This window comes from Tenrec ecaudatus, chromosome 16, assembly GCF_050624435.1.
Source record: "Tenrec ecaudatus isolate mTenEca1 chromosome 16, mTenEca1.hap1, whole genome shotgun sequence".
NCBI lineage: Eukaryota > Metazoa > Chordata > Mammalia > Afrosoricida > Tenrecidae > Tenrec > Tenrec ecaudatus.
The window spans coordinates 21,359,613-21,384,371 of record NC_134545.1 but is presented as its reverse complement, the minus strand read 5'-3'; the positions used below and the strand labels follow the sequence as shown (position 1 = coordinate 21,384,371).

Genomic DNA, 24,759 nt, shown 5'->3' with positions numbered 1-24,759 from the left:
GCTCTGGGTCTCCGACCCTCCACTTTACCAACCACAATGTGGTCTCGAGGGACTGCTCCTCCTTATTGACCCATAACATCACAGCTGCAGGTGGGCTGGGCTGTTTGTGGAAAGGGGGCACCGAGGCATCACACGGAGGGTTTTTATAAGACCCTGTGCCACATTGTTGGCTGTTCATCGGAGGAACCAAGTTGACCGTCCTGGGTGAGTCTCTTCCTCTAACCCTCTTTACTTGATTCCCCCACGTTTTGAGCAAATTCGTGCTGTGTTGTCATTTCTGGGTTTTGTCTCTATCTGAGTTAGACATTGGCTCGCACTGTTCTCTGCAAACCTTGGCCTCTTCCCTGTCCTTCAAACACCCCTCCTTGTGCCTCTAGCTGGTTCTCACCAGCACTTCACTTGAGACCTGACTGGTGGAGGGTGAACAGGATGAGCTTAGCCCTCACCCTTCTCTCTACAGGCCATGCTGGGCCTTCAGATGTCATCTGTCCCATCCTACCCCTACCCCCAATAGAGCATCAGGCTCCCTGGTCTATGGGGAAGCCCTGAGATCCCCTCTCAAGGTGAGCACTGAGGAGACTCTAGAGAACCCACCGCTCTAAGGTGGGAGACAGGAACTGTAGAGGAGAGACTCTGGACTGAGTTTGCCTAGACCAGGAGAGCTGGGGTTCAGAACCTAGCACAGTAGGACTCCTCACCATCCAGTGGCTGCCCTGTATAAACCTTTTAGCATCTATGACCCCACCCCACCCCCAGGAAGAGGTGAGGTCAGATGAGACAGCTCTAAGCCCAGACTAGCTGACAGACATTAAGACAGGCTGTGAGGAGACTGTGGGCCCAGGTTTCTATATGGGGCACACCTCAACACAGGAGTCCCCGAGATCATCAGTGACAGAACTTTGGGGATAAAACCATCAAAGAGGACCAGCAGTTCTTCTGAAATGCTTGCAGATACTGGAGACCCCAGGTAGACAGACTTTTTCAAGCATCAAACTCTTTCTTTGAGGAGACACCCTTCAGAAAAGAGACTTGAGGGATGTTGACCCTCAGGACTCACCGCAGGAGTCCCTGGGAACCTGTGTCAGGTCAGAAATGCCCCTGAGTGGACCAGACAACAAAGACAGAGAGCTCTCATCACATGCTCAGGACAGAGCCTGGCAGGATGTCAGGAGGAGGCAGGGCAAGGAGCAAGGGCAAGCTTGGGTGGAAGAGATAGAAGAGAGTCCAGGTTCAGGGGCTCGGGGACAAGTGGCAGTTCTTAGAACAACATCACTAATTTACCCTCAGGCTCTTCAAGTAAGTTCATGAACCCTGCTCTGAACCTGGGTCTTGAAAAACTTATTTTGCCCACCAAGAAATTAAAAACAAATTTTAAAACCTCATTGCCTAAAGAACATTCTGCCCTCTTAGGACAGGGCAGAACTGTTGAAAGGTGCCTCTTTCTCCAAAAGAGCAGCTGGTGGTTTCAAAATGCTGCCCTGTGCTTACCTGGCCAACTCGTGGCTTGGCCTCATATCTCACAAAACCACCAGCACTCCCAAAGGCGATCAGCCTCCCCCACAACCTGTGGATCCAGTTCTCATGATCATCTAACCATCGCCCTGGGCAGGTGGGACGAATGGCTGCCCCAAGGATGTCTCTGTTCCTGCCATCCTCTGAGGAGCTCCAAGCCAACAAGGCCACGCTGGTGTGTTTCATCAATGACTTATATCCCAGTGACTTGACAGTCACCTGGAAGGAAGAAAGCCAACCCATTGCCCAGGGCATGGAGGCCACCCAGCCCTCCAAGCAGAGCAACAACAAGTATGCATTTAGCAGCTGCCTGACCCCCACGGCCGACCAGTGGAGATCTCACTCCGAATACACCTGCCAGGCCACCCACCAGGGGAAGACCTATGAGAAGAAGGTGGCCCGAGCAGACTGTGCTTAGACACATTTCCTCCCACCCAGTAGAATCCCCAACACCCGCACAGGTTGGAATTCTCCAAGCCACACACCCCTTTCCCAAATCTCCACTGCATCTTTCAAGCTCCTGTCTGACACCAGTTCAAACTTGGGTGAATCACTCAGCCCCAACCCTTGTCTTTTTCTGCACAATAAAGATCTTATGTTTATCATCTGATGTGTACATTGCACATCTGTGTCTCAGTGTGTCTCTGGGGAGGGTCTCTGAGGAAGTTCCTTGGTAGAAGGCAGTATCCATGTGATTCTCCCCACCCCAGTACCCAAGAAGGTAGACTAAACTTCATGTGCTGGGAACACATGACATCAGAGATTGTCACTACTAATGTTCCTAAGAAGCAATCCTTGTCCACTCAGGAATGCCATGGACTGAGGCAACTGACAATTAGTGGGGGGACTTCAGGGGGAAAGGCAGAGGAAGCCATGGGCCCTGAGTGCACAGGGAAAAGACCATAGGAGGAGGGAGTCTCCTGAGTCAAGACCAGAGTCAGAGCATGAGATTCAATATCTTAGTCCTGCATAGATCCAAGGCAATATCACATGAACCTAGCAATGGTGCATGGTTTTCCATCACCAAGAGCATTGCACATATATGAAAATGTCACATATGCTTGTATGATTAAATGTTCACAATGTGTATGGACTAAATGAAGATTTTGACAAGACCTACAATAGAGAAACAGGTTTATACTGTGGTGCCCGCAGGTCCCAAATCATGGTGACCCACTCTCCCACCTACAGAGACCCACAAATGCTCTGTAAGGCAAAGAATTTCTGGGCACAGCATTTACATGACCACAGAGTGTGGTTGATGCACACTCATGTCCTCTGTGGATAAAGGGTGTGGGGTATGGAGGGCCAGGTCAGCTCAGCACAGAGCTGAGGTCTCCACCATGGTAGGTTCGTGGCTATAGAAAGGCCCTTGACTCCACTGATTCAGTATCCCTTCCCATGACTGCCTGCTGACCACTCGTCTAGTTCAAGGTCTTAATAGTTTTGTCTTTTCCGGAAGGTCTTACATTTGGAAGCATGTAGTATTGACCTACATCACATAGGCTTCTTTCTCTCAGCTATATACATGGAAGTTTGAGTGTGTTTGTGTGTGTAACAGTGTGTGTTGTTGCTTCGATTCTTTGTAATCCATGAATGCACACAACAGAGCTGTTTTTTTAAAAAACCGCTTTACTGTCACGTCTTCCACATGTCATATGATTCACTGATTCAATCATATCCAGCAGATTTATACCAATTCTCACCATAATCAAGTCCAGAACATTTTCATCTCCCTTGTACTCATCATTACTCACGGAATCATCTTTTTAATGGTGGTGGCCAAAAATACAAAGCAAACCATTCTCTGATTCAACAATGTCTATATGTATTATTGGGTGCCAGTGGTTATAGTCTTCATGTTGTACAAGCATTATTAATAGCTTTTTCCAAACTATTCCACCACCATTAAAATAAACTCAACTCAATGCCCTCAAAGCAATAACTCTTCCTCCTTCACCCATGGTAACTTTTGGTCAAGATCACTCTATTTTATTATCTTTATTTTAGTCATCATTTTCTTGATAAAGTGTTCACATGTCGTACACTTCCATAGATAAATAGATTTTTGAAAGAATTGTATATACATTATGGAGGGGGAAAAATGAGGAGCTGATGCCAGGGGCTTAGGTGGAAAGCAAATGTTTTGAGAATGATGAGGTCAATGAATGTACAAATGTGCTTTACACAACTGATGTCTGTATGTTGTGATAAGAGTTGTATGAGCTCCTAATAAAGTGATTTTCAAAAATAGAATTGTATATACATCATCACAATCAGTTCTAATGCTCCCTCCACCCTCCCACCTTCATTGTGTGCTCCATAAATCCCTCCCAGCCCCAGCCCCAACACCTCCTACATCCCTGGGAACTATTGCATCAGTTACTTATCCTGTGCATCCACTCCTTCTGTGCTTCACAAACTTGGAAAGCCAACAGAAACCGGAAACAGATGACAAGAAGAAAATAATAATATAAAGATAACAATACAAATAACGCATGAGAAAGAAAAGGTCTATGTTTTAAAAGCCAGGGTATCAATTTCTGTCATATAGCAAGAGAGAAGTTTTATGGCCTAGGGCCAATTCAAGTTGGGTCAAAGGAGAGGTCTACTGACCACGGGTCAATCCACCATAATGGAGTTGACTGATCGTAAGGCTGTTCAAATCCTTTGCATGTGGATTAAGAGGATCTGACAGGAGTTTATTCTGAGTATATATTTTGCGGATGGATTTTGGACTCCACTATCCTCCAATGACCTCTAGAAATTGGGTGTTCACAGTTTAAGCTCTGGTACTTTCCTTTCACCATATTTGGATGTTGCTATAGTCATCTTGGAATCACACAGGTGGTGTGCTTCTTTGGTGTGCACTTAGTGGATGCCTCACTTAGATGGCTGCTTGTTTGTACACAAAGCTTTTAAGACCCCAGATGCTATACTATTGATAGCCAGGCACCATCTGCTTTCTTCGCCACTCTTTGCTCTAGCACCCCTGTCTTCACCTTCATGAAGGTGAGTATCCAGCAGGGCCATGTCATAAGAACTGAACTGTTCTTGGATTTGGGTTAGAAGTATGTGGGAGCCCAGAATCCATCTGCTTTTTCATGGGTTAAGAACAGCTCTGATTTACTTGGACAGTCTCTTATGGCAAAAGCACAACCCACCAAGAACAGCAACATTAAAAAACCAAAAAAAAAGGAGGCAGTAAGCAAAAAAAAACCACAAAGGAACAAAAAGGAAAAACCTTGTCAATCCCCGCCCTGGGATATAAGGTGATTACATTGATAGCATCATTAATTTATCCAATGACATAGACTGTTGATATGGGTAGTTTGTGCAACCACAGTCCAACTGCAAGCTGCAAGCCATGAGCCATTGGTTTGTAAAGGCTGATTTCTTTTTTTTTTTTTTTAAAGACTGATTTCTTAATTGAGCAGTTGTTACCCTCAGAATGTGGCTTAGTGCTTGGGGACATTACCTGTTTCATTTCTTACGAGTGCAGATTCTTGCCTATCAAATTAAAACTTGTCATATTAATCAAGGGGAGCATTGGGGTACTGAATACATGGTGTCTCTGAATCCCCTATCACTGGACACCCACTAAGACTGGGGTCCCAACCAAGGTCCAGTGACCACCCGTCAGTCTGGGAATCGTCCTTCTTTGCTTCCTTTCTCATTAGAGGGCTTCAGTCCTAAGTCCAAGGTTATGGGTAAGTTTTGATGTAGGGCCCAATTCATTCCGTCAGACATCTAAGTTAAACACAAAGTACCTACCCAGGAACATTAGATTGGGTTTGTTCTACCCTTGCAATTGTTTTTCAGCATGCCTTTCCGATGGGAAGTTGCTACTCGCCATTAACCCACCTTGCCCACTAACAGAAATATTAGTGCCTTTTCTGAAATCTACATGCTCCCCTACGATGGTTTCAGCTTGACTTTCCAGTCAGGTTCTCCTCTCATTCCTGTAGAGGGCCTGGCGATTCATCACAGCCTTCTCTTGAAGTTGTACAGCATCAAGGGGATGGTCTTCTACCTTTTCCCACTTCTTGAAAGAGTGACCCCACCCAGTGTGAGGTCTCCTATTGGGAGGTGATTTTTATGAAGGGCACATAGCGAGGGGGTGATGACCAATAGATAGTCTTTCTCCCCTTTTGATAGGGAATTAGTCTCTAAGATTTGTTTAATTGGCATTTCTCCTTAGTGTGGTGGACTCACACGATGTCCATTTGTGATAGACAAGCTTCACTCAGTATAATGGCTTCCAGGTCCTTCCATGTTGTGTCTGTTTCATGCATTCAACAATGTTTTTTAGGCATGCTCAGTCATCTGTTCACACAGAGGCTTGTTTATCCATGCACCTATGGATGTGACATTTGGTTCTTCCATATTTAGCCCTTTAGAGGTAAAGCTATGTCAAGCGGGCCTATTTCTGTGTGGCAAACATGTGGGTGAACATTTGAGAGTGCTAATGCTGGATCCTACAGTAAACCTATGTTTAGCTTTGTAGGAAATGCCATCCTGGCTTCCAAAGTGTGTGTACCATTTTGAACTCCCATCTGTCGGGAATGGGCATTCCTGTTGCTCCACATTCCCCACCAGCATGTGGTCACTCTTGTCGGTTTTATGGATTTTAATAGGTATGTTGAATATGGTATTGTTTTCATTTTTAATTCGCTAATGGCATATGAGGGCAAGTATCTTCCACATGCCTACTTCCCATCTGTGTCTTTTCTTTGGTGAGGTGTCTGTTCCATTCTTGATACAGTTTGGTTAGACTATTGCTTTCAATATTATGTTTGAAGGGTGCTTTCTGTATCTGGATTTACACATAATTTGTCAGAAATAGGTTTTGGAAAGTCGTTATTGCCTATTCTATAACTTAGGCTCCATGAATTTAGGAGTAACATTTCAAACTTCACATTTTCATGCCAGAGAACTCAAACTTACCCTTTTGACATTTATTCATTCAACGTGTTCAGAAATGCACCATCACCTAATTTCTCTTTCGAAAATCTACAAGGTGTATACTCCACAGAGGTCAATGATCCACTTTGAGCTAATTTCTGGTAAAAAAAAAAAAAGCGCAAGGTCTGTGTTTACAAACATTTCTGTGTTGTGTGTGTGTGCGTGCACGTGAGAGCGCACCTGGGCACATGCACATGTTGGTTATTTATTTTCATGTGATTGCGCCGTAGCTCCGCAGTATTTTGCCTAAGTTATCATTTCTCCATTAATCCTTTTATTCTTTTGTCAAAAATCTGTTGACTGACTAGACAGGTGACAGGCATTTAGCTAGGCAAAAGGAAGATTAGGGTACATAACAGGATGATCAACCATCATGGGAGGGGAGGGAGAAATAACAAAAGGGCATTGAAGTGTAGGGACCTGTTGGCTGAAATTCATGTCCAAATTGTAAATGCCCAATGAACTCAAAATAAATAAATACAATGCTCCATTGGCTGCCTTTGGCAGCTACTATTCTGTAGCTCACTCTTGGTCTCCATTGACGTATTTTGCATCAGTTATATTTTATAATATTTATAAGCATCTTTCCTGACATGAGGTGGCTTTGGAGATCTCTTTTCAATCCTATTAAGATTTCAGTGGATTCCTGATTGGTACAGTGATGACACAATGCACGCCCATCTTGTGTCTTTTCGGCTTCACCATGGGAGCACACCAATTGGCCACCACGTTGGGATGCCATGTAGAGAGATAGCACAATCAGAGTGCCAGTGGGGCATCTCTTCAGAATTCAAATCTCCAGACCCACCTAGCAGTGTGGACATGGTTTCACCTACAAGGGGCATGGGATATTCCAGGTCTCCCAGGAAGTTAGAGTGTCAGTGATCACAAGGAACACGGACCTGAAATGACCCCCAGATAAAGACAAGTGAGAGGGAGATTGAAGGATGTTTCCCATGGCCAGGGCACCCCAAGGTAGTCTGCCCCTCACTCAGTAGACCAGATGCCTTCTGTGAACACAGTGGAATCACACCTCATGTTCCATCAATGCCTATAGGTGTGTCACCTTCATAGACAGAGACACCTGCTCCAGGCTATGGAGCTGCACTCATCCGGGTAATGAACAACCCACCCAACACCGCCCCCTGCCCCCACTCCAAGGACCCATTCACCTTCCTAAGGCCCCTGCCGTAGAGAAACCAGATCCAAGATGTCACACCTCTCCAGGCCTCATCCTACCCAGCAATGCACTATGAACAAGTGGTCCCCTGCCCATCTCTACTAAGTGCGATGATGGATGTGTGTTCTGATCACTGAGCAGGTGCCCCCCAGTGACAGGGGCCAAGGCTTCCCCATCACAGCTGCAGATGGTTGTGGGACAGGGTGGGGGCAGGGATAGAAGAAGTAGGAGAGGGAGGGTTTGGGTATAAGCTTGTATCACAGTGTTACATCTTCGGAGGAGGAACCCAAGTGATCGTCAGAGGTGAGTCTCTTTTGCTCCTACTTCCAAACATCCAATCCTCTTTTCTACTCTGTCTGCTTTTGGTGGTGGTGGTGGTTTGACTTTGTGTCTTGTGCAACCTGTGGTCTGTTGGTTCCCCGAAGAGCAGGCAGAGGGGACTTTGGTCTCTTCTCCTCCCTTTGCTCACACTTTCTTACCCCCAATGGTCACCATAAACCCTTCATCTGTGACCCCACAGGCCGTGAATAGCCAGATGACCCCTGCTGCCTTCTCTGTCGCGTGGGCAATTGGGGTCCTGAACTTACTCTTCTCAATGTTCCTCCCCTGGCTCCTCGGGGTCCCACTAACTCAGTGAGATTTCTGGGTTCTCTGACTACAAAGGGAAGAGGAAGCAAAAACTGCAGAGAGGGAGACTCTGCAGGGATGGAGAATTCTCATATAACAGGTTAAGAATAAGAGGAACAAGGCTGGGGCTAGGAACAGTGGGAGATGGTGCTACAGATCCAGGGCATGGAAAGATCCACTGCCCTCAGAGGACTGCTTCCATGTTGTGATCAGCCATCTGGTACTACAGAGGCAGCAGGAGCGAAGACAGGGGAGGGAGCTGGGCCCATGTGCCTTGTTGACATGGTGGTTCTGTGTCTCAGACCCTCTATTTCCTAATCCTGATGCTGTTCTCCAGGGATGTCTCCTTCTTGATGACCTGTCCCCTCACAGCTGTAGTGGGGCTGGGCAGTAAGGGGGCGGACACTGGGGCATCAGAAGGAGGGTTTTTGTAAGAGCCTGTGCCACAGTGTATGTGTTCGGCCTAGGAACCAAGGTGATCGTCGTGGGTAAGTCTCTTCCTCTAACCCTCTTTACTTGATTCCCCATGTTTTGAGAAAATTCGTGCTGTTTTGCCATTTCTGTGTGTTCTCGGACACTGGTTTCAGCAAACCCTGGCCTCTTCCCTGCCCTTCATACACCCCTTCTTGTGCCTCTAGCTGGTCCTTACCAGGGCTTCCCTTGTGACCAGGCTGGTGGAGGATAAACTGATTGAGCTTAGCCCTCCCCCTTTTCTCTACAGGCCATGCAGGGCCCTCAGATGGCATCTGTCCCATCCAACCCCCCAATATTCCATCAGCCTCCCTGGTCTATGGGGAAGCCCTAAGATCCCCTCTCAGGGGGAGCACTAGGAGCCTCTAGTGAACCTGCTGCTGTCAGGTGGGAGACGGGGACCATAGAGGGAGACTCTGGACAGGGCTTCCCAAGACAGGAGTGATGGGGCCAGATCCAACAAGGTGACCGGGTGGATCTCTCCCCACCATCAAGGGGCTGCCCTGTATGGAATGTTGACCATCTATGACTTCAACACCCAGGAAGGAGGGAGGGCAGATGAGATGGCTCTAAGCCAAGACCAGCTGACAGTCATTAGGACAGGCTGTGAGGAGATTGTGAGCCCAGGTTTCCCTAAGAGGCACACCCTCCAGACAGGAGTCCCTGAGGTCATCAGAGACAGAACTTTGGGAATGAAACTGTCAGATAACACAAATATTCCTTTCAAATGCATGCAGATAAGGGAGACCCAATGAGACAGAATTTTTCAAACTTGTAACGCTTTCTTTGACGACACACCAAGCGGAAAAGAGAGATAAGGGGTGTTGACCCTCAGGACACACCCCAGGAGTCCCAGGGACCCTGTGTCAGGTCAACAATGGCCCAAAGTGCACCCCACAGCAGAGCAGAAAGCTCTTATCACGTGCTCAGTACAGAGCCTGGCAGGATGTCAGAGAGAGGCAGGGCAAGGAGCAAAGGCAAACTTGGGTCAAAGAGATAGAAGAGTGTCCAGGTTCCGGGAAGCAGGGAAGAATGGCAGTTCTTGGAACAACTTCACTAATTGACCCTCGGGCTTCTCAAGTAACATGCTCCCAGGCCCTGCTCTGACCTGGGTCTGTGAGACTTAACTTTGCCCACAAAGAGATTTCAAAAGAAAAACACAAAACTCCTCCCTGCCTACGGAATGTTCTGATGCACAGTAACTCTGAGGACAGGGCAGAAGGGTCGAAAGCCCCCTCTTTCTCCCATAGAGCAGCAGGTGGTTTCAAAATGCTGCCTGTGTTTAAGTGGCCAACCCATGGCCTGGCCTCATAACTCAAGAAACCACCAGAACACTCCCACGGAGATCCCGGTCCACACCTCCTGTGGACCGGGATCTCACGACCACCGAACCATCACCCTGTGCAGGTGGGCCCACATCCGCCCCCAGGATGTCTCTGTTCCCGCCATCCGCTGAGGAGCTCCAAGCCAACAAGGCCACGCTGGTGTGTTTCATCAATGACTTCTACCCACGTGACGTGAGTGTCACCTGGAAGGGAGATGGACAACCCATAGCTCAGGGCGTGGAGACCACCCAGCCCTCCAAGCAGAGCAACAACAAGTATGCTGTCAGCAGCTACCTGACCCTCACGCCCGCCCAGTGGAAATCTCGCCAGATCTACACCTGCCAGGTCACGCACCAGGAGAAGACCTATGAGAAGAAGGTGGCCCCCACAGAGTGTGCTTAGGACACACTTGCCCCCACCCGGTAGAGTCCCCAACACCTGCCTGGGTTGGAATTCTCCCAACCCCACACCCTAATCTCCACTGTATCTTTCAAGCTCTTGTCTGGGACCAGTTCAAACTTGGTGGATCCTTCAGCCCCATCCCATGTCTTTTTCTGCACAATAAAGATCTTATGTTTATCATCTGATATGTACATTGCACATCTGTGTCTCAGCATGTCTCTGGGGAGGGCCTCTGAGGAAGTTTCTTGGTACAAGACAGTGCCCTAAGCTTCCCACCAATACTCACGAAGGTAGGATACACTTCATGGACTGGGGGATCCATGACATCCGAGATTGTCCCTACTGATGTTAGCTGAGCAGCAGTCCCTGTCCACTCAGGAATGCCATCAACTGAGGGAGCCGACAGTTCATGGGGGACTCTGAAAATTACATCCGGGAGTGAGGAGGAGGAAGTCATGGGTCCTGGGCACACAGAGGACAGGCCGTGGGAGGAAAGCATCTCTTGAGCCAACACCAGAGTCGAAGCCTGTGGTTCACTATCTTGGTCCTGTCATAGATCCAAGGCAACAGCAAATGAACCTGGGAGAGGTGTGTGGTAATCCTTATATGAACATGCCATTTGTGTGTGTGTGCTTGAGTGCGCACGGTGTGTATGAACTAAATGAAGACATTGACAACACCTTCAGGAGAGAAACAGGTGCATACCTTGGTGCACATCAGGGTGACCCACTCTCCCACCTTACACAGACCCACAAATGCTCTGCAAGGTATAGAATTTCTGGGCACAGTTATTACATGGTACCAGAATGAGGCTGAGTCACACACATGTCTTCCATGGATGAACCTTGTGGTGTGTGGAGGACCAGGTCAGCTCAGCACAGGGCTGAGGTCTCCACCATGACACGTTCACTGCTATAGAATTCTCCAGGACTACTCTTGACCACTCAGCTACTTCATGGGCTCAATAATTTTGTCTTTTCCAGAGAGTCTTACAATTGGAAATATATAGTGATTGACCTGCTTCACACGGGCTTCTTTCTCTCAGCATGTGTGTATTGAAGCTTCTCTGTGTTTGTGTGTGTACCAGTGTGAGATTTTGACTCAATTCTTGTTAATCCACGACTTATAGTGCACTGTGTCCATACAACCAAGCTGGGCATTTTAATTGTTTTATTGACACGTCTTCCACGGAGAATGCAGTTCCACAATTCAAAAATGCCCATCCATTGCACAACTGTCACCACAATCAATCCCAAAATTGTTTCTTCTTGCTTCAAAGTGTTGTTACCTAGGGAATCTTTTTTTTTTTTACATTTTATAAGGGGCTCATACAACTCTTATCACCATCCATACATACATCAATTGTGTAAAGCACACCCGTACATTCTTTGCCCTAATCATTTTCAAAGCATTTGCTCTCCACTTAAGCCCTTTGCATCAGGTCCTCTTTTTTATTCCCTCCCTCCCCACTCACCCCTCCCTCATGAGCCTTTGATAATTTAAAAATTGTTATTTTGTCATATCTTGCCCTATCCAGAGTCTCACTTCCCCCCCTTCTCTGCTGTCTGTCTCCCAGGGAGGAGGTCACATGTGATCCTTGTAATCAGTCCTCCCTTTCCAACCCACTCACCCTCCACTCTCCCAGCATCGCCCCTCACACCCCTGGTCCTGAAGGCATCATCCGCCCTGGATTCCCTGTGTCAGGGAATCTTGTTTATACTGGTGGACAAAATAACAAAACAAAACTTTCTCCAATCTAAGTGCTAGCACACGTGTAATTCAGTGCTGTGATTATACGCTTCTGTGATCAACCATTGGTAATATCCTTTTCCTAGTCATGCCACCACCATGAAAATAAAACCTCAAGACCCTCCAAGCAATAACACTTCCTCCTTCGCCCATGGTAAGTATTGTTCAAGATGGCCTGATTTCATGTTTCTATTTTATTCATAGTTTTCTTGATCGTGTGTTCACAGGTCATACACTTCTATACTTAAATCGCTGTGAAAACAGAGTTGTACAGCCATCATCGCAATCAGTTCTGATGCTCCCTCCACCACCACCCCCTGCCTTCATTGGATGCTCTGCAAATACCCTCCCTCTCCTACCCCCCACTTCCTGCTATAACCCCAATTCACAAGTGCATCAGTGATGATCCCTGTGTGTCCACTAGTGTGCTTCAGAATGTTGGAAAGTCGACAGAAATCATACAAAAGGTCACAAAGAAATAATAATATTAATAAAGATACAAATAAAGCATGAGAAAGAAAAGGCCGCCGCCAATATTGTAAAAGCCAGGGTTCAAATTTCTGCCATTAAACAAGTACCCTGAGCCTAGAGATGATCAGGGCTGGGTCAGAAGGAGATCTGCTGAACAGGGTTCAATCAACCACATTGGAGTTGACAATCATCTCTGTCTGAGAGTAAGGCTGTTCAAGTCCCTCGCCTGAGGCTGAAAGGAATCTGCCAGAGGCTTAAGATGACTGGAGGCTCTACAGATGGATTTGAGACTCCGAATGTCCACACTAGCCTTCTACTAACTGCGTGTTCACAAGATAAACTTGGCTCCATGTCCTTTCGTGATATCTGGATGTTGTTGTCAACCTGGTTGTACCACACAGCTTGGTGTCCTTCTTCGATGTGGATTTAGTAGGGAGGTAGACTCTGGAGGGATGCAGATTTCCCATATCTCAGGATGAGAATAAGAGAAACAAGGCTGAATGTAGCAACCTTGGAAGATGGGACTAAAAAGCCAGGGCAAGGAAGGATCCACTGCCATCAGAGGGCTGCTTCCTTGTTGTGATCAGCCATCTAGGTACTACAGAGGCAGCAGGAGCCAGGACAGGGGAGGGAGCTGGGCACATGTGCCTTGTTTACATGGTGGCTCTGTGTCTTAGACCCTCTATTTACTAATCTTGAAGCTGTTCTTCAGGCATGTTTCCTTCTTGAAGACCTCGCTCCTCACAGCTGTAGTGGGGCTGGGTGGTAAGGGGGTGGAGTGGTCACTGAGGCATCACAGGGAGGGTTTTTGTAGGAGCCTGAACCACAGTGTTGGGTTTTCGGCACAGGAACCAAGTTGACCGTCCTAGGTGAGTCTCTTCCTCTAACCTGCTTTACTTGTTTCCCCCATGTTTTGAGAAAATTCATGCTGTTTTGCCATTTCTGTGTGTTCTCTGTATCTGGATTAGACATTGACCCAGACACTGGTCATACCAAAGCCTGGCCACTTCCCTGCCCTTCATACACCCCTCCTTGTGCCTCTAGCTGGTCCTTACCAGGGCTTCCCTTGTGACCAGGCTGCTGGAGGATGAACAGGGTGAGCTTAGAACTCCCCCTTCTCCCTACAGGCCATGCTGGGCCCTCAGATGTCATCTGTCCCATCCTCCCCACACCCCCAGTATCCCATCAGCCTCCCTGGTCTATGGGAAGCCCTAAGATCCCCTCTCAGGGTCAGCACTAGGAGCCTCTAGAGAACCCTGTGCTCTCATTTGGGAGAAGGGGAACGTAGAGGAGAGACCCTGGACTGAGTTTGCCTAGGTCAGGAAAGTTGGGGTCCTTATCTGAACAGGGTGACCAGGGTGGAACTCTCCCCACCATCAAGGGGCTTCCCTGTACAGAACATTCAGCATCTATGACTTCAACACCCAGGAAGGAGGGAGGACAGATGAGACAGCTCCAACCCCGTAGAACAGGCTATGCGGAGACTGTGCACCCAGTGTCCCCGAAGAAGCTCACACTCCACACAGGAGTCCCTGAGGTCATCCGTGACAGATCTTAGGGGAGGAAACCGTGAAAAAGGACCAATAGTCCTCTCAAATAGAGGCCGACAAGGGAGAACCCACCCAGACAGATTTCTTCAAACTTCAAATATTGTCTATGATGAGACTCCATTCAGAAAAGAGAGTTGAGGGATGCTGACCGCAGGAAGCGTCTCAAGAGTCCCTGGGAACCTGTGTCACATCAGGAATGTCCCTCAGTGGACCCAACAGCAGAGGCAGAGAGCTCTGATCACATGCTCAGGACAGAGCCTGGCAGGATGTCAGGAGGGGGCAGGGCAAGGAGCAACGGGCAAGGACAAGCTTGGGTGCAAGAGATAAGACAGGGTCCAGGTTCAGGGCTGCAGGGAGGAATGGCAGTTCTTGGAAAAACATCACTGATTCACCCTCGGGCTCTGTTCAAGTAACAAGCTCCCAGGCCCTTCTCTGACCTGGGGGTGGGAGAATTGACTTGACACACCAAGAGATTTCGAAAGAAAAACGCAAAAATCCTCTCTGCCTACAGAACGTTCTGACTCACAGTGACTCTGAGGACAGGGCAGAAGGGTTGAAAGCCCCCTCTTTCTCCCGTAGAGCAGCAGGTGGTTTCAAAATGCTGCCTGGGGTTACCTGGCCAACCCGTGGCCTGGCCTCATAACTCAAGAAACCACCAGAGCACTCCCACGGAGATCCTGGTCCACACCTCCTGTGGACCGGGATCTCACGACCACCGAACCATCACCCTGTGCAGGTGGGCCCACATCCGCCCCCAGGATGTCTCTGTTCCCGCCATCCGCTGAGGAGCTCCAAGCCAACAAGGCCACGCTGGTGTGTTTCATCAATGACTTCTACCCCAGTGACGTGATTGTCACCTGGAAGGGAGATGGACAACCCATCGCCCAGGGAGTGGAGACCACCCAGCCCTCCAAGCAGAGCAACAACAAGTATGCCGTCAGCAGCTACCTGACCCTCACGCCCACCCAGTGGAGATCTCGCCAGATATACACCTGCCAGGTCACGCACCAGGAGAAGACCTACGAGAAGAAGGTGGCCCCCGCAGAGTGTGCTTAGGACACACTTGCCCCCACCCAGTAGGGTCCCCAAGAGCTGCCGAGGTTGGAATTCTCCCAACCACATACCCCTTTCCCAAATCTCCACTGTATCCTTCAAGCCCTTGTCTGGCACCAGTTCAGACTCGGCTGTGTTCCTAGCCCCACCCCATGTCTTTTTCCACACAATAAAGACCTTATGTTTATCATCTGACGTATACAATGCACATCTGTGTCTCTGCGTATCTCTAGGGAGGGGCTCTGAGGAAGTTTCTTGGTAGAAGACAGTGTCGTATGGTTTTCCCCCATGCCCAAGATAGTAGAATATGCCTCATGTACTGGGGGATCCATGACATCCGAGATTGTCCCTACTAATGTTAGCTGAGCAGCAGCCCCTGTCCACTCAGGAATGCCATCAACTGAGGAAGCTGACAGTTCGTGGGGGACTGTGAAAATTACATCAGGGAGTGAGGAGGACGAAGCCATGGGTCCTGGCACACAGAAGACAGACCGTGGGAGGAAAGAGTCTCTTGAGCCAACACCAGAGTCTGAGCTTGTGGTTCACTATCTTGGTCCTGTCATAGATCCCAGGCAACGGCACATGAACCTGGGAGAGGTGTGTGGTATTCCTTCACCATGATGGATGCACATGTATGAACATGCCACTTGTGTGTATATGCTTACGTGCGCACAGTGGGTATGAACTAAATGAAGACATTGACAACATCTTCGGGAGAGTAACAGGTGCATACCTTGGTGCATATCAGGGTGGCCCACTCTCCCACCTTACCCAGACCCAAAAATTCTCTGCAAGGCATAGAACTTACAGGCATATTAATTACATGACACCAGAGTGAGGCTGACCCACACACGTTTCCTCTGTGCTTGAAACTTGTGGTTTGTGGAGGACCAGGTCAGCTCAGCACAGGGCTGAGGTCTCCACCATGGTACGTTCACTGCGAGGATTCTCCAGGATTGCCTGTTGACCATTCAGCTACTTCATGGTCTCAATAGTTTTGTCTTTTCCAGAGAATCTTACAGTTGGAAATATATAGTGATTGACCAGCTTCACCCGGGCTTCTTTCTCTCAGCATGTGTGTATGGAAGTTTGTGTGTGTTTGTGTGTGTACCGGTGTGAGCTTTTGACTCAGTTCTTGTTAATCCATGACTTATAGTGCACTGTGTGCATACAACCAAGCTCGGCTTTTTAACAGTTTTACTGACACGTCTTCCACGTAGAATGCAATTCCGTGATTCAAAAATGCCCATCCATTCCACAACTGTCACCATAATCAATCCCCAAGTTGTTTCTTCTTCCTTGAAAGTGTTCTTACCTAGGGGATCATGTTTATGCTGGTGGTGTCAAATTAACGAAACAAAACCTTCTGCAATCCAAGTGCTAGCACACGTAGAATTCAGTGCTGTGATTGTACACTTCTGTGACCTGCCATTAGTAATATCCTGTTCGTAATTAAGTGACCACCAGGAAAACAAGCTCAAGGCCCTCCAAGCAATAACACTTCCTTCTTCACCCAGGGTAATTACTGTTCAAGATGGTCTGATGTCATGTTACTATTTTATTCATAGTTTTCTTGGTGATGTGTTCACAGGTCATACACTTCTATAGTTAAATCGCTTTCACAAAAGAGTCGTACATCCATCATCGCAATCAGTTCTGACGCTCCCTCCACCACCACCCCCTGCCTTCATTGGGTGCTCCGCAAATACCCTCCCTCTCCTACCCCCCACTTCATGCTATAACCCCAATTCACAAGTGCATCAGTGATGATCCCTGTGTGTCCACTAGCGTGTTTCACAATGTTGGAAAGCCGACAGAAATCATAAAAGAGGTCACAAAGGAAATATTAGTAGTCTAATGATAAAGATACAAATAAAGCATGAGAAAGAAAAGGCCGCCGCCAATATTGTAAATTGCAGACTTCAAATTTCTGCTGTGAAACAGATTACCCTGAGCCTAGAGATGATCAGGGCTGGGTCAAAGGGAGAGCTACTGAACACTGTTCAATGCACCACAATGGAGTTGACAATCAACTCCGTCTGAAAGAAGAGCTGTTCAAGTCCCTCACCTGGGGCTAAATGGAATCTATGAGAGACGATATGACTAAGAGGCTCTACAGATGGATTTGGAGCTCCCAGTGTCCGCCCTAGCCTTCTACACACTGGGTGTCCACAGTGTAAACTCTGATTCATGTCCTTTCATGATATCTGCATGTAGCCGTCAACGTCATTGGAGCACACAGTTGGTGCCCTACTTTGATGTGGACTTAGTGGGTGCCTCACTCAGAGGGCTGCTTGTTGGGGTACAAGTCTTTAAGACCACTGACACGATTCCAAATGATAGCCGGGCACCATCTGCTTTCTCCACCTCACTTTGCTGTGGCACCCTCATCTTCAGTGACCTCTTCATGAAGGTGAGTATACACCAGGGCCATGTGAAAACAACTTACTCTTCTTGGATTGGGCCTACAATTATGAGGGAACCCAGAATCCATCTGCTTGTCCATGGGTTGACAGTCTCTTATGGCAAAAATAAAAACCAAGAACAACGACATTTAAAGAAAGCAGAAACAGAAATACAAAAACCAAAGGGATGAACAGGAAAGCATTGTCAACCATCAGTCAGGGATATATGGTGAAGGCATTGATAACATCAATAACTTATCCAGTGACAGGGAATTTAAGGTGCTGTGTAAGGGGGAGTTATGCAACCACGGTCCACCTGCAAGCTGCAACCCATGAGTTATGGATTTCAACAGAGGGATTTCTTACTGGGCTGAACAATTGTGATACCGATAATGCAGGTTGGGGCTAGGGGACATGACCTGTATCATTTCTTACAAGGGCAGATCACTGCCTATCAGACTAAAATTTGTCATATGAATCACGGCGAGCGTGAAGGTGTTAAATCAATGGTGGTGCTGATCCCCTTTCCTGGGGTGCACACTGAGCCATAAAGCGAGAGCTCCTCTTTGGAGATGGTCTTATGAACTGCAGATACGGGGGTGATGTACGGTTCCTGACAAGTAAGTAGCCTTTTTACCCTTTGCGTAGAGAACGTGTCTCTAAGACTGATTTCATTGCTTTTTCTCTCATTTTTAATCATTTGGGGAGGCTTTTACAGCTCTTATCACAATCCATACACACATTGGATAAAGCACATTTGTACCTATGATGCCAACGTCATTTGCATTTATTTTTTAATGTGGTTATTAGTAATTATTTATTTTATTTTCTTCCATTGTGTCAAACACACTTGTATCTTTATTTATTGCCCTCACAGTTCTCAAAACATTTGCTTACTCCTTGATTCATTAGTATCAGCCCATTTCCCCTCACAAATTCATGAACACTTGAGAATTTATCATTTTTTTCTCTATCTTACACTGACCAAAGTCTCCCTTCACCCACTTTTCTACTGTCCTTCCCTTGAGTGGGGGGTATTTGCTGATCATTGTGATCAGTTCCTTCTTTCTCCCCCCACCTTCTCTTTCCCCTCCTGGTATGGCTACTCTCATTATTGGTCCTGAGGGACTTATCTGTCTGGGATTCCCTGTGTTTCAAGCTCTTCTCTGTACTAGTGCACATACTCTATTCTAGTGGGATTTGTAAGGGAGAACTGTGGTCATGAGAGTGTGGAGGAGGGAGAATTAAAGAATTAGAAGAAAGTAATGTGTTGTCGGTGCTCTACTGCACTCTGACAGACTCATCTCTTCCTTGGGACCCTTTGTAAGGGCATGTCCAATTGCCTACAACTCGTGTCTAAGATTTGTTTAGTTGGTTTTTCTCTTGGTAGTACTGGACTCATGCAATATTGGTCCGTTTGTTATGCACAGACTTCACTCAGCAGAATGGTGTCCAGGTCCTTCCAGGTCATGTCTCTTTCATGATTCCAACAATGTTTCTTAGGCATGCTCAGTCTTCCATTCACACAAGAGCTGGTTTATCCATTCACCTAGGATAGGACATCTTGATTTCTTCTAGATTTAGCCCTTTGGAGATAAAGCGGCGACAAGTGTGCAGCGTTGTGTGACTGTATGTTTTCCAATCATTTGGGTCAACCTTTGGGAGTGCTAATGTTGGATCGTACAGGAAACCTCTGTTCAGCTTTGTAGGATAGGCCATCCTGGCTTCCAAAGGGCTTGTGTCATTTGTATTCCCCTCTCTGGGGAATGCACATTCCTGTTGCTCCATAGTGTTCACCAGTATGTGAGGTCCCTCTTGTGGATCTAATTCATTGTAATAGGTGCTTTGTAGTAGGCCCAGTTTTGATATTGAATTCCCTGCGACGGGGGAGAGTCAGCACAATCCAATGCCAACTTTCCACCTGCATCTCTTCACGGGGAGGTGTCCATCCAGTTCTGGATCCAGGCTTCTTGCACTGCTGGTTTCCTTAATATGGGGTTTGAAGTATGTTTCTTTATCGGGACGTACACATAATTTATCATGGGTTTTGCAAAAATGACATTCCCTATTATATAAATTATGTGGTGATTGGTTTATTAGTAATATTACAAAGCACACTTTCCTATGTCAAAGGCATCAAACTTAACTTTTGTGCATTTAGTCATCAAACATGTTCTCCAAGGCTCCATCCCCGACATTCTCTCTTGTTCATCAGAAGGTGACTGCACCGTGGAATTCAACGATCCAGTTGGAGCTCACTTTTGTAAAAATGGGTGCAAGGTCTGTACAGTACATACATTCCTGTGTTGTGTGAATTCTGTGTGTCTGTTGGGTATTTGTTGTCATGTGATAGGCCAGTAGCTCCTGCAGGATTTTGTCTAAAGTTATCATTTCTCCACAAATGCTTTGATTCTCTTGTCGGAGATCTGTTGACTGAGTCTACAGGTGACCAGAGTTTAGTTGGGTGGAAAGAAGATGCAGGTACACAACAATGGGAGGAACCATCAGTGTCCGGGGTGGAAGAAACAACGGAAGGGCATGGAAAAGTGTTTCCCTGATGGCTGCATTTTGATGTCCAAAATGTAAAGCCCAAGGAACTCACAATAAAGGAGTACAATGATCCCCTCGCTCACGTGTGAGCATCCACTCTGGAGCTCACTCCAGGCCTCCTTTGATTGATTTACCTTCGGTTATATTCTGCATGATTTCTAGGCATCTTTCCTGACATAGGGTGGCTTTCGGGATCACTTTCCAAACTTATTAAGATCATATTAAGTTCCTTTGTGCTACAATGGCAACATATTGCACACCGAGCTTGTGTCTTTCCTGCTTTTCCACGGGAACACACCGATTGTCCACCACATTGGGAGTCCACGTAGAGCGAGGGAGAGTTGGAAGAGCATAGTGGAGATCCATTAGAGAAATCTCTTCGGATTTCAAATTTCCAGACGCACCTAACAGTGTGGACACATTGTCACCTACACAGGTCTCCCAGGAGGAGTTAGGGTGTCCGTGACAGCATTAACACGCACCCGATGACCAACCCCCAGATACGGACAAAGGGAGAAGGAGATTGAGGCATGTTTCCCATGGCCAGAACACCCCAAGGTAGTCTTCCCCTCACTGGGTAGACCAGATGCCTCTGTGAACACAGTCGAATCCCACTTCATGTTGCATCAATGCCTACAGGTGTGTCACCTTCACTGAGATAGACAACTGCTCCAGGCTCTCATCCGGGTAATGAACAACCCACCCAACACCCAACACACACTCCAAGGACTCATTCACCTTTCTGAGCCCCCACCACAGGGTAACCAGATACAAGATATGAAGCCGCTCCAGGGCTCATCCTACCCAGCAATGCACTATGAATAAATAGTCCCCTGCACATCACAGCTGAGTGCGATGATGGATGTGTGTTCTGACCACTGAGCAGGTGCCCCCAGTGACAGGGGCCAAGGATTCCCCATCACAGCTGCAGGTGGTTGGGGAACAGAGTGGGGGCAGAGACAGGAGAAATGTGAGAGGCAGTGTTTTGGTATGAGCTTGTGTCACAGTGGTACATCTTTGGACGAGGAACCCAGGTGACCGTCACAGGTGAGTCTCTTTTCCTCCTCCTTCCAAATATCCAATGCTCTTTTCTGCTCTGCGTGGTGTTGGTGGTGGTGCTACGGGCCTAGGTTGTGTCTGACTGTGGTCTCCTGGTCCCCTAGAAGCAGGCACAGAGGACAATTGTCTCCTCTCCCTGTGCTCACTCTCCGCTTCCTCTGACAGGTGACCATAAGGCCTCACCTCTGACCCCACAGGTCAGGGAAAGCCACATGACCCCTGCTGCCTCTCTGTCCACTGGGTAGTTGGGATCCTAAGATTACTCTGCTCAATGCTCTTCCCTTAGCTGCGGAGGGTCCCCCAAAATCTGAGATTTCTTGGCTCTCCTACTTTATGTGGAAGAGGGGGCAGAGACAGCAGAGGTAGACCATGTAGTGATGCAGAATTCTCCTATCTCACAATGAGAATAAGAGAAACAAGGCTGGGCTAGGAACTGGGGGAGATGGGGCTACAGATCCAGGGCATGGAAAGACCCACTGCCCTCAGAGGACTGCTTCACAGTTGTGATCAGCCATCTGGTACTACAAAGGCAGGAGGAGCCAGGAGAGGGGAGGGAGCTGGGCCCAAGTGCCTTGTTGACATGGTGGCTCTGTGTCTCAGACCCTCTATTTAGGAATCCTGATGCTGTTCTTCAGGGATGTCTCCTTCTGGATGACCTGTCCCCTCACAGCTGTGGTGGGCTGGGAAGTAAGGGGCGGGCGTACACTGGGGCATCGCAGGGAGGGTTTTTGTAAGAGCCTGTACCACAGTGTTGGGTGTTCGGCTCAGGAACCAGGTTGATCATCGTAGGTGAGTCTCTTCCTCTACTCCGCTTTACTTGTTTCCCCATGTTTTGAGCAAATTCGTGCTGTGTTGCCATTTCTGTGTTTTTTCTCTGAGTTAGACATTGACTCGGGTACTGGTCTCTGCAAATCCTGGCCTCTTCCCTGCCCGTCAAACACCCCTCCTTGTGCCTCTAACTGGTCCTTACCAGGGCTTCCCTTGTGACCAGGCTGCTGGAGGGTGAACAGGATGAGCTTACAAATCCCCCTTCCCCCCACAGGCCATGCTGGGCCCTCAGACGGCATCTGTCCCATCCTACCCCCTATTCCACAATATTCCATCAGCCTCCCTGGTCTATGGGAAAGCCCTAAGATCCCCTCTCAGGGTGACCACTGAGGAGACTCTAGAGAACCCGCCGCTCTCAGGTGGGAGACGGGGACCATAGAGGGAGACTCTGGACAGGGCTTCCCGAGACAGGAGTGCTGGGCCCAGATCCAAGAGGGTGACCTTGTGGAGCTCTCCCCACCATCAAGGGGCTGCCCTGTATGGAATGTTGACCATCTATGACTTCAACACCCAGGAAGGAGGGAGGACAGATAAACCCTTAGTACAAGTTAGGAGGACACTGTGGACCCAGGTTTCCCTATGGAGCCTCCTCCACCACCATGCACACACACAGGAGTCCCTGAGGTCCTTGTTGACAGAGGTTTGGGGATGAAACCTTCAAATAGGACCAGCAGTCTTTTCAAATGGATGCGGATAAGGGAGATCCCACCCACACAGATTTCTTCAAACTTCAAATTCTTTCTTTGATGAGACACCATTCAGGAAAGACGGTTAAGGGATGTTGATCCCCAGGACACACCCCAGGTATCCCTGGGAACCTGTGTCACATCAGGAATGTCCCTCAGTGGACCCAACAGCAGAGGCAGAGAGCTCTGATCACATGCTCAGGACAGAGCCTGGCAGGATGTCAGGAGGAGGCAGGGCAAAGAGCAAGGACAAGCTTGGGTGCAAGAGATAAGACAGGGTCCAGGTTCAGGGCTGCAGGGAGGAATGGCAGTTCTTGGAAAAACATCACTGATTCACCCTCGGGCTCTGTTCAAGTAACAAGCTCCCAGGCTCTTCTCTGACCTGGTGTGGGAGAATTGACTTGACCCACCAAGAGATTTCAAAAGAAAAACGCAAAAATCCTCTCTGCCTACAGAACGTTCTGACTCACAGTGACTCTGAGGACAGGGCAGATGGGTTGAAAGTCCCCTCTTTCTCCCGTAGAGCAGCAGGTGGTTTCAAAATGCTGCATGGGGTTACCTGGCCAACCTGTGGCCTGGCCTCATAACTCAAGAAACCACCAGAGCACTCCCACGGAGATCCTGGCCCACACCTACTGTGGACCGGGATCTCACAACCACCAAACCATCACCCTGTGCAGGTGGGCCCACGGCCGCCCCCAGGATGTCTCTGTTCCCGCCATCCGCTGAGGAGCTCCAAGCCAACAAGGCCACGCTGGTGTGTTTCATCAATGACTTCTACCCCAGTGACGTGAGTGTCACCTGGAAGGAGGATGGCCAACCCATCGCCCAGGGCGTGGAGACCACCAAGCCCTCCAAGCAGAGCAACAACAAGTATGCCGTCAGCAGCTACCTGACCCTCACGCCCTTCCAGTGGAGATCTCATGAGCTGTACACCTGCCAGGTCACGCACCAGGAGAAGACCTACGAGAAGAAGGTGGCTCCCGCAGAGTGTGCTTAGGACACACTTGTCCCCACCCAGTAGAGTCCCCAACACCTGCATGTGTTGGAGTTCTCCCAACCACATACCCCTTCCCAAAATCTCCGCTGTATCCTTCAAGTCCTTGTCTGGCACCAGTTCAGACTCAGTTGTGTCCCTCTACCCACTCCATGTCTTTTTCTGCACAATAAAGATCTTATGTTTATCATCTGACATATACAATGCACATCTGTGTCTCAGCGTATCTCTGGGGAGGGCCTCTGAGGAAGTTTCTTGATAGAAGACAGTGCTATGTGATATCTCCCCCCCAATACCCAAGAACGTAGAATATGCTTCATGTACTAGGGGATCCATAACATCTGAGATTGTCACAACTTATGTGAGCTGACCAGCAGTCCCTGTCCACTCAGGAATGCCATCAACTGAGGAAGCCGACAGTAATTGGGGGACTCTGAAAATTACTTCAGGGAGTGAGGAGGAGGAAGCCATGGGTGCTGTGCACACAGGGAACACACCGTGGGAGGAAAAGATCTCTTGAGCCAACACCATAGTCTGAGCCTGTGGTTCACTCTCTTGGGCCTGTCATAGATCCAAGACAAAAGCACATGAACCTGGGAGAGGTGTGTGGTATTCCTTCACCATGATGGATGCACATATATGAACATGCCATTTCTGTGTGTGTGCTTGAGTGCGCTCGGTGTATATGAACTAAATGAAGACATTGACAACACCTACAAGAGAGAAACAGGTGCACACGTCGGTGCATATCATGGTGATGCACTCTCCCACCTTACACAGAACCACAAATGCTCTGCAAGGCGTAGAATTTCCAGGCACAGTAAATACATGACGCCAGAGTGAGGTTGATGTACACACGTTTCCACTGTGCTTGAAACTTGTGGTGTGTGGAGGACCAGTTCAGCTCAGCACAGAGCTGAGGTCTCCAC

The 24,759-nt window shown here is 48.2% G+C and overlaps 1 protein-coding gene and 1 gene segment (V, D, J or C); both read left to right on the top strand.

The window, feature by feature from the left end:
* The first annotated feature begins 1,633 nt into the window (after window positions 1-1,633).
* On the top strand, window positions 1,634-10,482 carry LOC142429653 (immunoglobulin lambda-1 light chain-like). Its single transcript, XM_075534674.1, has 3 exons — window positions 1,634-1,922; window positions 8,722-8,772; window positions 10,163-10,482. The coding sequence occupies exons 1-3, from the start codon at window positions 1,634-1,636 to the stop codon at window positions 10,480-10,482; spliced, it is 660 nt and encodes a 219-aa protein (XP_075390789.1).
* A 4,529-nt stretch (window positions 10,483-15,011) lies between these two features.
* On the top strand, window positions 15,012-23,833 carry LOC142429652 (immunoglobulin lambda constant 6-like). The segment is given in 3 exon segments: window positions 15,012-15,284; window positions 21,268-21,307; window positions 23,514-23,833. Coding segments are annotated over 3 exon segments (633 nt in total).
* Window positions 23,834-24,759: the final 926 nt, after the last annotated feature.